Source organism: Diplotaxodon limnothrissa, linkage group LG16 (assembly GCF_057381915.1).
Source record: "Diplotaxodon limnothrissa isolate DT_005_m linkage group LG16, D_limnothrissa_male_GT1.1, whole genome shotgun sequence".
Classification (NCBI taxonomy): domain Eukaryota; kingdom Metazoa; phylum Chordata; class Actinopteri; order Cichliformes; family Cichlidae; genus Diplotaxodon; species Diplotaxodon limnothrissa.
The window spans coordinates 28224570-28235856 of NC_140611.1; the positions used below are offsets into that span (position 1 = coordinate 28224570).

Genomic DNA, 11287 nt, shown 5'->3' on the forward strand with positions numbered 1-11287 from the left:
TGATTACTAATAAGTCACTGTGTAATTTTTCTAAGCTAAAATAAAGTTGAAATTAATAACTGTTTAAAGATTTTGTAACGTGTGGCTAAATCACAGGCTGCAAGACTAAAAAGGTCGATTGAATCGCGGCAACATTTGGGGTTTGTTGAGGCACGCTTGGCTTCATGACTTCTTGGGTTTATCTGTGAAGAGAAGACATAAAAAAAACCCGACACACAGTTGTTACTAGACTGCAACAGCTTCACAATCACCCCATGAAGGGATTTGTGCAATTTTTTCCGTGTTGCTACCTTAAAGCTGTAAAGCTTGATGTGCTTTATGGCTGCGACTCCCACTGATTGTGCTGAGATCTCATTTCACACATGAACGTCTCTCTCTGCTGTGTGTGTGTCCATACACTCCGTAGTTAGTGCCTTAACATTACACTTCTGCTCGCCCTGGGCTACATCACACAGTGAAGGAAGGGAATGGGATAGACAGATAAATGAAAATGTAGGGGAGAAAGTGGTGCAGGAAACCACTGAAAATGAAAAAGAAAAGAGAGGCCTTTTTCCCCACACTTTTTTCATGCTTAATTCTATTTTAAATCATAATTAAATGCACTTCTGTATGTAGAATATGTTGCACAAGCATGAACTACTTGTGGACAGAAATCTTTAGACTTTTTTTTGTTAATTTAGTGTGATTTTAAATTATTAGTACTGAAAATCTTTGCTTTGCAGCTATATTAAGCCATATTTCTATGCAATCCAGTCTTATCACAATAAGCTTGATTTCACGTTTATTGTAACTAATTACAGTGATGGTAATTAGTTACAATTAACTTGAAATTAATTGCCAAAACAGCAACATCAGAAGTAGAAAAAAATTGCAAATTTGATCCCTAAATATTGAGTTATGGTGCATTCAACTCGTTTGTACCTACAAAGCTGGAGACAGTAAAAGTCGGCCCTCTGGGTGCTTGGAGCTAGATTTATCACCACTGGGGCCCTCTGATGATGAGGCCGTTTAGGGGGGTCCCTGTAGTCCTCTGCTGATTAGCGCCAAACATCTTCCCTAATAACCTAACAAGAACAACGCCTCAGGACCACATGCCGATGCACACAGGCAACTGTGCACATGCACAGATACACATCCACACCTCCGCTGAGATTAAAAAAAAAGAGAGCTAAGGGTTACCCATCCTCCTCTTCTTTTCCTCAAAGTCACCGGTCTCTCCTCTGCTCCAGCCATCATTTGGCATCCCTTGCTATTTCTGGGATGAGACCCCCTCCCACCTTATGTCTTCTCCTCCACTCCGTATCGCTGCCCTCCTATGTACTGACACTATGAACAAAATTGAGTTGGTTATGGTTCAAGAGTCCCGCCACCCTACATAAAGTTGGTCTCAACATTAATATGATATAAGACAATATGAATATATGAATACAAACAGGAGAGTATGCGATACCAGTCTTCTGGGGATAAAGAGGAGAGGAATGAAATTGAGAACAGAATTTATGACGCAGTGTTTTAAGCAGTGGGGTTGATGTTATAGACAGAAATCAACTCTGAGGATTGTTTCCCTGTAGTAGTTTACACATTTGTATGTTTTGGTTTTTTGAGTAGTTTATATTTTGTTTATATGTATAACTGAAAAGCATGAAAGGAAGTGCAAAAAATAAAATCAGATAAAAAGTAAAACCCCTGCATTCGAGGATGCAGTCCCCTGATTTGCTAGCTTAGGCTTATCATTGCACAAAAATAAATGTCATTTTATTTAAACTTTACTCACCATTTTTTAGTTTTAATAGGACAGATTGAAGGCTAGGATAAAACACAGCATTCACTGTGTTTAAAATCCTACAACTAGAGACGTTTATGCAACAAAAACAGTGTGGAATTTTTTAAAGCTGACAGTGCAGAGGCAGTGAGAGTCCGACAGTAATGGACCTGCTGTGCACACCCGCGATACTATTCCTACTACACCGAAGCGCCCATATTTCTAATATTTGAGTTCCAGACTCAATTTTAATTTACTAGTTTTTATTCAAGTTTACGAAAGGCTATTTTACGGAGCACAAGTGAATGCAACGCGAGAGTCCCGCCGTGACGTCACGTGGAGCCTTTGAGTCATGTCAGCTGAGGGAGGAACTTCGACAACAGAAAATCAACCAGGAAACAGAGGCTGCCAAACATCCACCGTCTCGGTCTGACGGATAAACGGCGGCGTTAACAACAGGCATCACACAACACATTAGTACAGGATTTATATTTTGTAATTAGGTTTGATACACAGCAGCAACATGGCTTCCCTGTTCAAGAAGAAGACTGTCGACGGTAAGTTTGCTCAGGGTGAAAAGCTAGCTAACTTGTTTTTAGCCCGGTTGGTCGTACAGCTTGTTCTGTTGTTCCCGTGTTAGATGAGACGTCCCAATTTAACTTGTTTTACCTGTTCTGAGTCGAGCTGAGTCACACTGCTGCCCTCGACGCGCTGCTGAACTTAATGTATATATGTAGCTGTTTTACAATGTAACCTTTAAAGAAAAAAATGCGGTGTTAATTGTTACAAGTATCCTCTTGGTTTCTTTCCTTTGAACTTCACCTGTAATCGTTAGAGTTACAGGCTGTGTAAAGGTCTGTGTATACACTCCGTTACACCATGGTTTCCAATGACTTAGAAACGGCAAACATAAGCCTTAGTTGTCATTAAGTGTACATGATATTTTTCCCTGTATGATTACTTTGCGTGTGTCGTAAATACGCCTATAAACTTTAATTTGGTTAACTTACTGTCAGTTTGTATCCTACACACAGACTGAAACTAATGCCTCATTGTGCTGTGACTAAAATGACGTCAGTTTGTGACAAAGAGTGCAATAAAATTGTGCAATGGAAAGTGAAGCTGTTATCATATGAAGTTAAGTCATTTAAAGTGGGCAATATTCAGTTACAAAAAATGTCAAAATTCTGAATAGCCTTTCAGTCTAAAAAAGTGAGTATTTCCCCCCCAGGCTAGGTAACCACCTCAGAAGGTCAGAATGGAAAATCAGTCAAACTTACATCAAAATTAATGAATCAATTATTCACTCTCGGATACTAATTATATTAACTCCTAGGGCTGGATTTCAAGAGAAAAGGCGGACCGTACCTCAGCTCTTTGGACCTGAAACTTATTCTTGTGGAGAATTACAAAGAAAAAATGATCAACTTTGTATTTTTGGGTTAAAAATAGACTCTACTGGTTAAGGCAAATCTTTTCAGAGCACTCCCTGTTTACTCCTCCCATTGTTGTCATTCTAGTTTCACCCATACCGATCATCTGCATACTGTACTCACAGTGCTCTCCTGCCTCCACTCCATTTCAAGGCGCTGTCAGGTCTTCTCAGCCGTCCCCCATCCAGTACATTTCTTTCTTTTCTTTTTGTTTGACATCTTTTGCGCTCTGGACACAGGTTTCTCGTTGATGCCCTGGGTTTGGATGTGGGTCGTAGTTTCTGGTTATTTGGCAAATTTAGTAAAGGGGGGGGTGGGTTGATCACCCATATTTGTAGGACGATATCCCTCCCTCTTTGAGACGTTGGCGGCACGTCACCTTATACGTATACAAGCATCGTTCTCTTAAGTGGTCCAGCATATTGACGTATCTCGATCAAGTTTGTGGGTGTTGAACTTTTCAGCAAGAATAAGGTTTTTGGGTTTTTTTGTTTTTTTTTCTGAAAGTGGTCAATGTTTTTTTTTTTTCTTCCCAAAGTAGGACATTTCCTATTATATAGTAGCTCATGAATATAGACCGGAGTTAGCTATTTAGAAGTTTTCTTCTTTTTTGTTGTTGAGTTTTTTTTTTTATAATTCTTTCATTCATTCATTTATTTAATGAATAAATGAATCCAGTGCACATCTGTCTTTCCTGGATGAGGGATCCACCCTTTTCTGTTTTTTCAGAGTTTTTCTTTTTTTGTTTTTCTTTTAGTTTTTCCTCATTGAAGCCTCATTGAGGCTTGAACTCTAAAAATAGAAACCAGTTCAAAGCCCTTTGAGGCAAGTTTGTAATTTTGAGCTATATGAATAAGACTGAATGAGAATTCTTTGATTCATTTATTCATTACTCTATTTATTCTTGATTCTCACCTTTTCTGTTCTTAAGGATTTATTTAGTTTTAGAATTACTAAAAGCTTCCTGCGTTTTAATAACAGAAAAATGGAATGGATAAATCTCAAAACTATATTTAAGTCTTGAAGTAAGGTTATTGTTACACTGATTAACTGGGTCATCCCTCAGTCACACAGATTACTGCCTGACTTCATAGTCATAAATTATGTCACATGATGCCACTTTGTGTTTGTGTGGGTGGTATAGAGCTGACACTGTATTGGCATGAGCTGTCCAAGCATTTCCACAGTTGGCAGTGTCAGCATGCTCTCAGTGTGTTACTGCTCTGAGATATTTCACGTGCATCTGGGCGCAGGGTCAAACATGATTACTATTGAGGCAGTGGCTGGATGTTTGAGATTTCTTCCAATATTTGGCAGCTGCTCGGGAACCATCCTTTCTAATGTTCCAACAGCGTTGATGTTGAACAGAAAGACAAAAAAGATACCACACATGACACATACTGAGGGCATAGGTGAATATAAATAGATTTTCTTTTAGAAAGAAAATATGTTTGTCTTAAATTTTTTGTTGAACAAAGATCGTTGTAAAATCACACATATTGATAGTCAGTCAGAGAGGGTACGTTTACATTGGAAGTTCAGTGGTTTGAGCCACAGCTGCTCTAGTTTGCATATCTTGCATCCTTAGGGCAAGATACTAAACCCCGAATTGCTACGAGTGTATCAAAAGTGTGTAGGTTATGAGTAAAAAGCACCTAATTGCATAGAAAAGGCATAAAATGAGTGCTTAATAAGAGTAGAAAAACACTATATACTGTATATGTTTCATCCAACTTATCAGACATTTTTTTTCTTTTCATTTTGTAAGTCAAAGGATTGTGGGGTGTTGTACCATCACCAAAATTCTCGCTCTCTTAAACCTTTCTAATTCTTTTCTGAAGATATAATCAAGGAGCAGAATAAGGAGCTGCGCGGCACACAGAGGCAGATCACCAGAGACAGAACAGCGCTGGAGAAACAAGAAAAACAACTGGTAGGAAGCATGCAGACAATTAAATATAAAAGCTATGAGGAACAAAACTATGTGCATTCATAGCATTTCTTTTTTTTTTGTAGATTTCTACATATTGCATCAAAGCCCTTTTAGGACCCTCTGATTCCCCAACCGACACAATCCCAGCCCCAGATGCATATTAGATTGTCTTTCTACAATCTATGATTGTGCCCGATTGGCTAATGGGGTTAAATGAATAGACAAGCGATTTGGTGAGGTGGCTCTGCCTCAGGCAAGTGAGCCTATCTCTCATACACTCTCACAGAGTTAAACAATTAGGCTACATTCATCGTCGCACATAATCTAGAAGATGAAAGAAGCTGACTGTGTCCTCTCCTCAGTTGTGTTAAGTAAATATCATACAGGACATAATTACCTCCCTGGGGAACGAACATTCTTATTCTACATTAATGTCTTCCGTTAATTAGTCTCGTTTTAAAAGCTTTGTTGCAGATTCTGAATAAAAGATTAAGACAAAAAAATGGAAATGACCTATATCTGCATTTTTTAGCACGATAGAATCTTTTTTTATTTTTAAAATATTTGTGCTGCACAGCATTTGGCCGCCTGAAATGTTACTAACAGCTGGATTGAGGTTCCTTTAGCAGCACACTGTGCATCTGTTGTTCAGAAAAATCTTCAGCACTGGGCCTTGTTAATGCATTAAGGTTCCCATTTGCTAGCATGCAAAGCCCAACAGCCTCACAGTTGTTCCTGTACTATCTATCCATCACAGCCCCACCTCCTCCACCCTACCCTGACAGGCCAGTAAATAAGACATTATAAGCTTCCCGTCAGCATCAGTTCGTCGTACTCGTCTCTCTTTCCCCCGTTAATGCATTCTTAGTCTTTCTTTTTTCTTTCAGATAACACTGCAGCTGACAATATTATTGCCTTTTTTTTTGAACTAGGTCTGCTCTTTTCCCCCATGGCATTATTTGAATTGTTTACAAGCAGGGAGATACAGGTTGAACTCAAATGACCTGCTGAATGTGTGTCTGCATTAGAGAAAGGCACAGATGCATACAGCTGAGCGAGGAAAGCCTTTAGCTTTATCAAACATTAATAATTGATTGTAATTTCCTGAAGAGAATGCTTTCAGCACATGTACGATAACTAAAAGACATATTGGCTGGCTCATCGTAACCTGGAGCTTCTCCGTTGTCTCTCGGGAATCGTGCCCACACACAGGATCCCTGTGGGGCTCGGAGTATTTTTGGCTGTGTACTGAAGCTAAAAGTGTATATGAGTAACAACTGATCTGGATGATTGTGTTTACAAATTTGTGTTTACAAACACAATGGTTTCTCTGGGACTCGGTGGATGTATTTGTTTTATGCATAAATATATATTTTTAATATGAAGAGTATCCCTAAAGTCCAATAAAATGTTTTATTTAGTGTATTATCAATGTGTTCTATATTAAAAATAAAAGCTTCTGAGAGAAATTGCAGGTGCCTAAAAGCTCCGTCTTCCCCGTATTTTCATTTTCCTGAACCTCGGGCTGGCTGTGGTGTTGAAGGTGTCGGGAAATCAGTGGCATTAATTGACATTTCTCAAAACAAAGTAGTTTCCTGGCTTCAGCTAATCTGCAGCATGTTGTTTTAGAAAGGCCATCCCTGAACACTCAATTTTACTCAATTTATATGGGCAAACACAAGCACATCAGCTCTAAATATAATGCTTATTTACAATATTAGGCAGATAACCAGGAGACAATGGTGCATTTCAGCAGCCTCAATCAATTAGTTCCAGATGTGGACAGTATATCTTAATGAGAATTTTTGATTCCCTGTTTTCTGCCAGTTCTTAGAATTTTCTTTTATGTTATGTCTATACTCACGCTTGGTAAATTTGCACATTGACCATGCATACACACACTCATAATGCCAAAAAAAAAAAAGACAGAGGTGAGGAGTCATATCGTATTCTTCTTTCCTTCTCCAGGAAGCAGAGATCAAGAAAATGGCAAAGAGCGGTAACAGGGAGGCTTGTAAGATTCTCGCCAAGCAATTAGTTCAGCTGAGGAAGCAGAAGACCCGGACGTACGCTGTCAGCTCCAAGGTCACCTCCATGTCTACGCAGACAAAGCTCATGAACTCCCAAATGAAGATGGCCGGTGCCATGTCTACCTCAGCCAAGGTAAAATGCTAAACCCTGTCAATCAGTACAGCTCATTTTGAATTAGAAATATGGATACAGTGCAGCATATACAAAGTGAACAAGTCCCTACTTCAACATACTTTGTGCCATTGCCGTTAGACAGTCTGTATGAACAAGGTGTTGCTATCTAATGGAAAAGTTAAATTTGTTTTCCACACAAGCTAAGTTCAGTGTGTACACACATTAATATTCTAGTGTGGCAATTAAAGTATTAATGTGGGGTCTGTTCATGTTTAAAACCCGAGCCTTGTAGCACTGTTGTTAATGAAGTATGAGAGGTACTAATTGGCCAGGAGCGATGTACTGTACAGAGTCACACTGAGCAAACATAGACAGGTCAAATATAATTAGGCTTTAAATTAATGGCGTGTGTTCAAGTTTACGCGAGGCTGTGGCTATGTCACAAAGAATGTGTTAATTATATTCTGTCAGATACACATTTTGTTTAGACACAGACGCACACAGGAAAGTTGCAGCTTTGATGTGTCTTCAGTAGAAAGTGATGCATTCTCCATCACCTTTCTCCTGAGCTTTAGATTTGCATGATTTTGAGAAGCTTGTCAGTTGAGACGTTGATGTATTAGGTATTGTGTCAGACTCAGGTCTGAAAGTAGGCCATGTTTGTGCTGATCTTTCACAGGAAGTTGGTCTGTCTTTAGGACTCGCATAATTCTGTGATGATAAATGATATCAAAGCAAATTTACTTGAGGTTGAGGATCGAATATTTTGTGAAATGTCTAAAGTTTAAAAGGTAAATTATCTCGAATAGTTTGTGCAACTAAAGTTCATGCTATCATGTTGAGCATAATTAGAGGTTTCTACATCGTGAAGAGTGTTATTTCTTGGCAGTAGCACCTAAAAAGATAGATTCTCATACGTTCCTTAAATGTTTGCAGACAATGCAAGCAGTGAATAAAAAGATGGATCCACAGAAGACACTGAAAACCATGCAGGACTTCCAGAAGGAGAACATGAAGATGGGCATGACAGAGGATATGAGTAAGAACACAATGCACTTGGCAAAACAAGTTTGGGAAGATATATGGGAATAGTGTGAGAAGTGATGTGTGCTGCAAAATATGCAGCAAAGGCAAAATATGTTTGTGGGATGTTTTTCAGAAGAAACACTGACGCTTGTTTTTGTTTTTTTTGTATGCAGCAGCCGTCTTGCTCTAAAGTCCAAACTTGTGACTGGAAATCAATTTGACTGACTTTTCTGTCCTTATCTTCTTCCTTCCTGTCTCACTATCTGTTCAGTCAATGACACTTTGGATGAGATCTTTGAAGAATCTGGAGATGAAGAGGAATCTCAGGACATTGTCAACCAGGTTCTGGATGAGATTGGCATTGAGATCTCAGGGAAGGTAAGAAATTCAAAAACCACATCTCTCCTACATCCATCAACTTTATAGACATCACAATAGCGCATAATGCCCAAGTAGAAAAACAATCTTAACATTTTACCATTTAGTCTCAGATTTAACTGCACATTTTCAGATGTAGATGCACTTAATGGAGCACACAGCCCCTAGCAAGATGAACAATAAATGGTCCACATGGCTTTTACTCTGCTTTTAAAATGTATTCCAGCTGCCACATGGTGGGGCTAGCCCTCAGCTCTTCTAGCTCTGTTCCTTGTTTTTTTCCCTCTTTGTAACTGCCAGGCTGTCCGTCTGCCGTGTGTCTGGCTCCCCCTGGGGTGCTGCATGAGTTATTACCTTACACAAAACAATGCACAAACCGACAAATCTCCCAAAAAAGCCCCCAGCAGGAGTGGCAGTTTTTAAAAAAAAGCTCATCAGACTGTCTCAGGGTTTTTTGGGTGGGGTTTTTGTTTTGTTTTGTTTTTGTGGGTTTTTTTGGGAGGGATAGAGACACACAGGATGCTCTTTAAAAAGTAAAAGTAATCCAACGGCTTCATAAAATAACAAGATTCACAAACTACGGTAGTTTGGAAAATCTACCATAATAAAATAATCATCCATATGTTACTTCTATTGTTACTGGGATAATTATGTGTCTACTGATAGTAAGTAGTCAGCTGGGAAGCTAACAAAGGCTGTGAATAGTTTCAGTTTTTTTCTGCAAATAAAAAGTAACCGGCATAAAATTAATCATGCCTTTTGGTGTCGAGTACCAGATTGTTTCAGCATCTTTTATAGGATGCAGTAATTGATCTTTAACAAACCCAAACAACTGCACTTTTTATGTAAAGTAAACTTTACAGTTAATTGACAAAATTGTGACTCAGTTTGAACAGTTTTTTTTTTTTTCTTTGTTTTTGAGTGTCAGCAAGCAGCTGTACATCGTAGACGGTCTCGAAACAAGTAGCAGCTCTGCGATTGAACGTGTGTATTTTGAAGTTGATGTGGCTGCTAATGGGGTTTTCTACCCATGTGTGATTCCAGATGGTGAAAGCTCCAGCTGCAGGAAAAAGTGTCCCCGGTGCTGCTGCCTCCTCCAAAGCCACCATCTCTGACGACGAGATTGAAAGACAGCTCCGAGCTCTGGGAGTCGACTAGGTTTCGTCTTCGTATTAATGTTCAAATTGTTAGAAACACTGGTTTTGTCATGGTTCGAGCGTACACACTCACACACTTACACACACGCACACACATACACATACGTTTATTAACACATACATATTGTCACATTCGCCTTAGAGATCATTATGGCAGAACATGTGATCTATTTATGTGAAAATAATATTTATTACAACATCGAAGAGGCCACATCTCAAAGGTGGACCAGCAGTTGATGTTTCACCTGAAAAACTGATTACGCTGTTGTTTACCACCCATCTGTCTTTATAAGGGCTACAAGTGTATGAGATCTTGGAATTGGCTTTTCCCTTCTGGTTTTTTGGTCAATCTTGAATTAGTCCTATAATCTCGGTCTGCTTTTATACGATTGAAGAAGGATGGTCTTTCTTCAGGAAGTTTTAATGAATAAAACATGGTAATTAAAAAGCAGCTTTGGGGATGTCAATAAGCAGATGGAACTTGTATTTTTTTCCAACTCAGACTATTTATGTGCTATCTTTGTTGCCATTGGTAAAATTAAAACCAATTGAATCCACTTTCTCTGAGGCAAACTTTCCATTTTAAGGCATTCTTTTGTCAAATTTGCAATGTTTTATGGATAAAATGCCTCTGTTTGATTTCTTTCTCATCCTGAGATATTCGAGATAAGACAGACACTTAATCATGCTAACTAGCTAAATCATTACCAAGATTTTTTAGGTTTGCCACCATAGGTACTGCAGACAGACATATGCATGTGAAACATGTAACTAATATCTTCGGGCTGGGGTCAGGCTTTCAATTTACGTGCATGAAATGAAAAGACAAATTGATCCGAGAGCAAACTGGCTAGCATTTTTGTGATATTGTACAGATTATAAAATTAAATAAAGTTGAGATTAAAAACACAATTTAGGGCTAATGAAAGACTGGCATGTCAAAGAGATTTCAATCCATAATTAAAGCCAGAGGCTTCTGGGTTGACGTTTGATTTACACAGAGATCGTAAGGTGGTACTGATCCTGCAGTCCCTCTACTCTTTCAGCTGCTGTGCAGTTGCTGTCATTTGTTTTTTTTGTTTTTAAGCTGCCTCACTCACAGAAACACAGACACTAAAGGAACGAAATGATGGAAACGTTTGCTAATATAACACTGTGATTGAGGAGATTTCTTCTCTTCTCCAGCTGAAGCAGGTTTTTCCTTTACAGTAATTTGTCAGCGTCAGCCGTTCCAGGCTTCGTGACAGTGACAGCCATATCTGCTCAACGTTTTATCTGTTTGTGCCCCCTCGTTTAGACTCCCTTTGCCAAAATAAACCGAATAAGATTCATTCTTGCGTATGTCTGAAATCTACAAGTCATAATTCTTTGAATTTTTGTCAAAAAAATTTGTTCCTTAACCTTACACCAATCTGTTGTGATTGAGAACAGAATCAGTTAACAGACATTTTTT

The 11287-nt window shown here is 38.8% G+C and overlaps 1 protein-coding gene across 1 annotated transcript; it reads left to right on the forward strand.

Moving 5' to 3' along the window:
* The first annotated feature begins 2135 nt into the window (after positions 1–2135).
* Positions 2136–11287, forward strand: chmp2ba (charged multivesicular body protein 2Ba). The gene is made up of 6 exons (XM_085374218.1): positions 2136–2319; positions 5037–5128; positions 7097–7291; positions 8210–8312; positions 8571–8677; positions 9722–11287. Exons 1-6 carry the CDS (start codon positions 2286–2288, stop codon positions 9833–9835), a joined length of 645 nt encoding a protein of 214 aa, XP_085230344.1. The 5' UTR covers positions 2136–2285; the 3' UTR covers positions 9836–11287.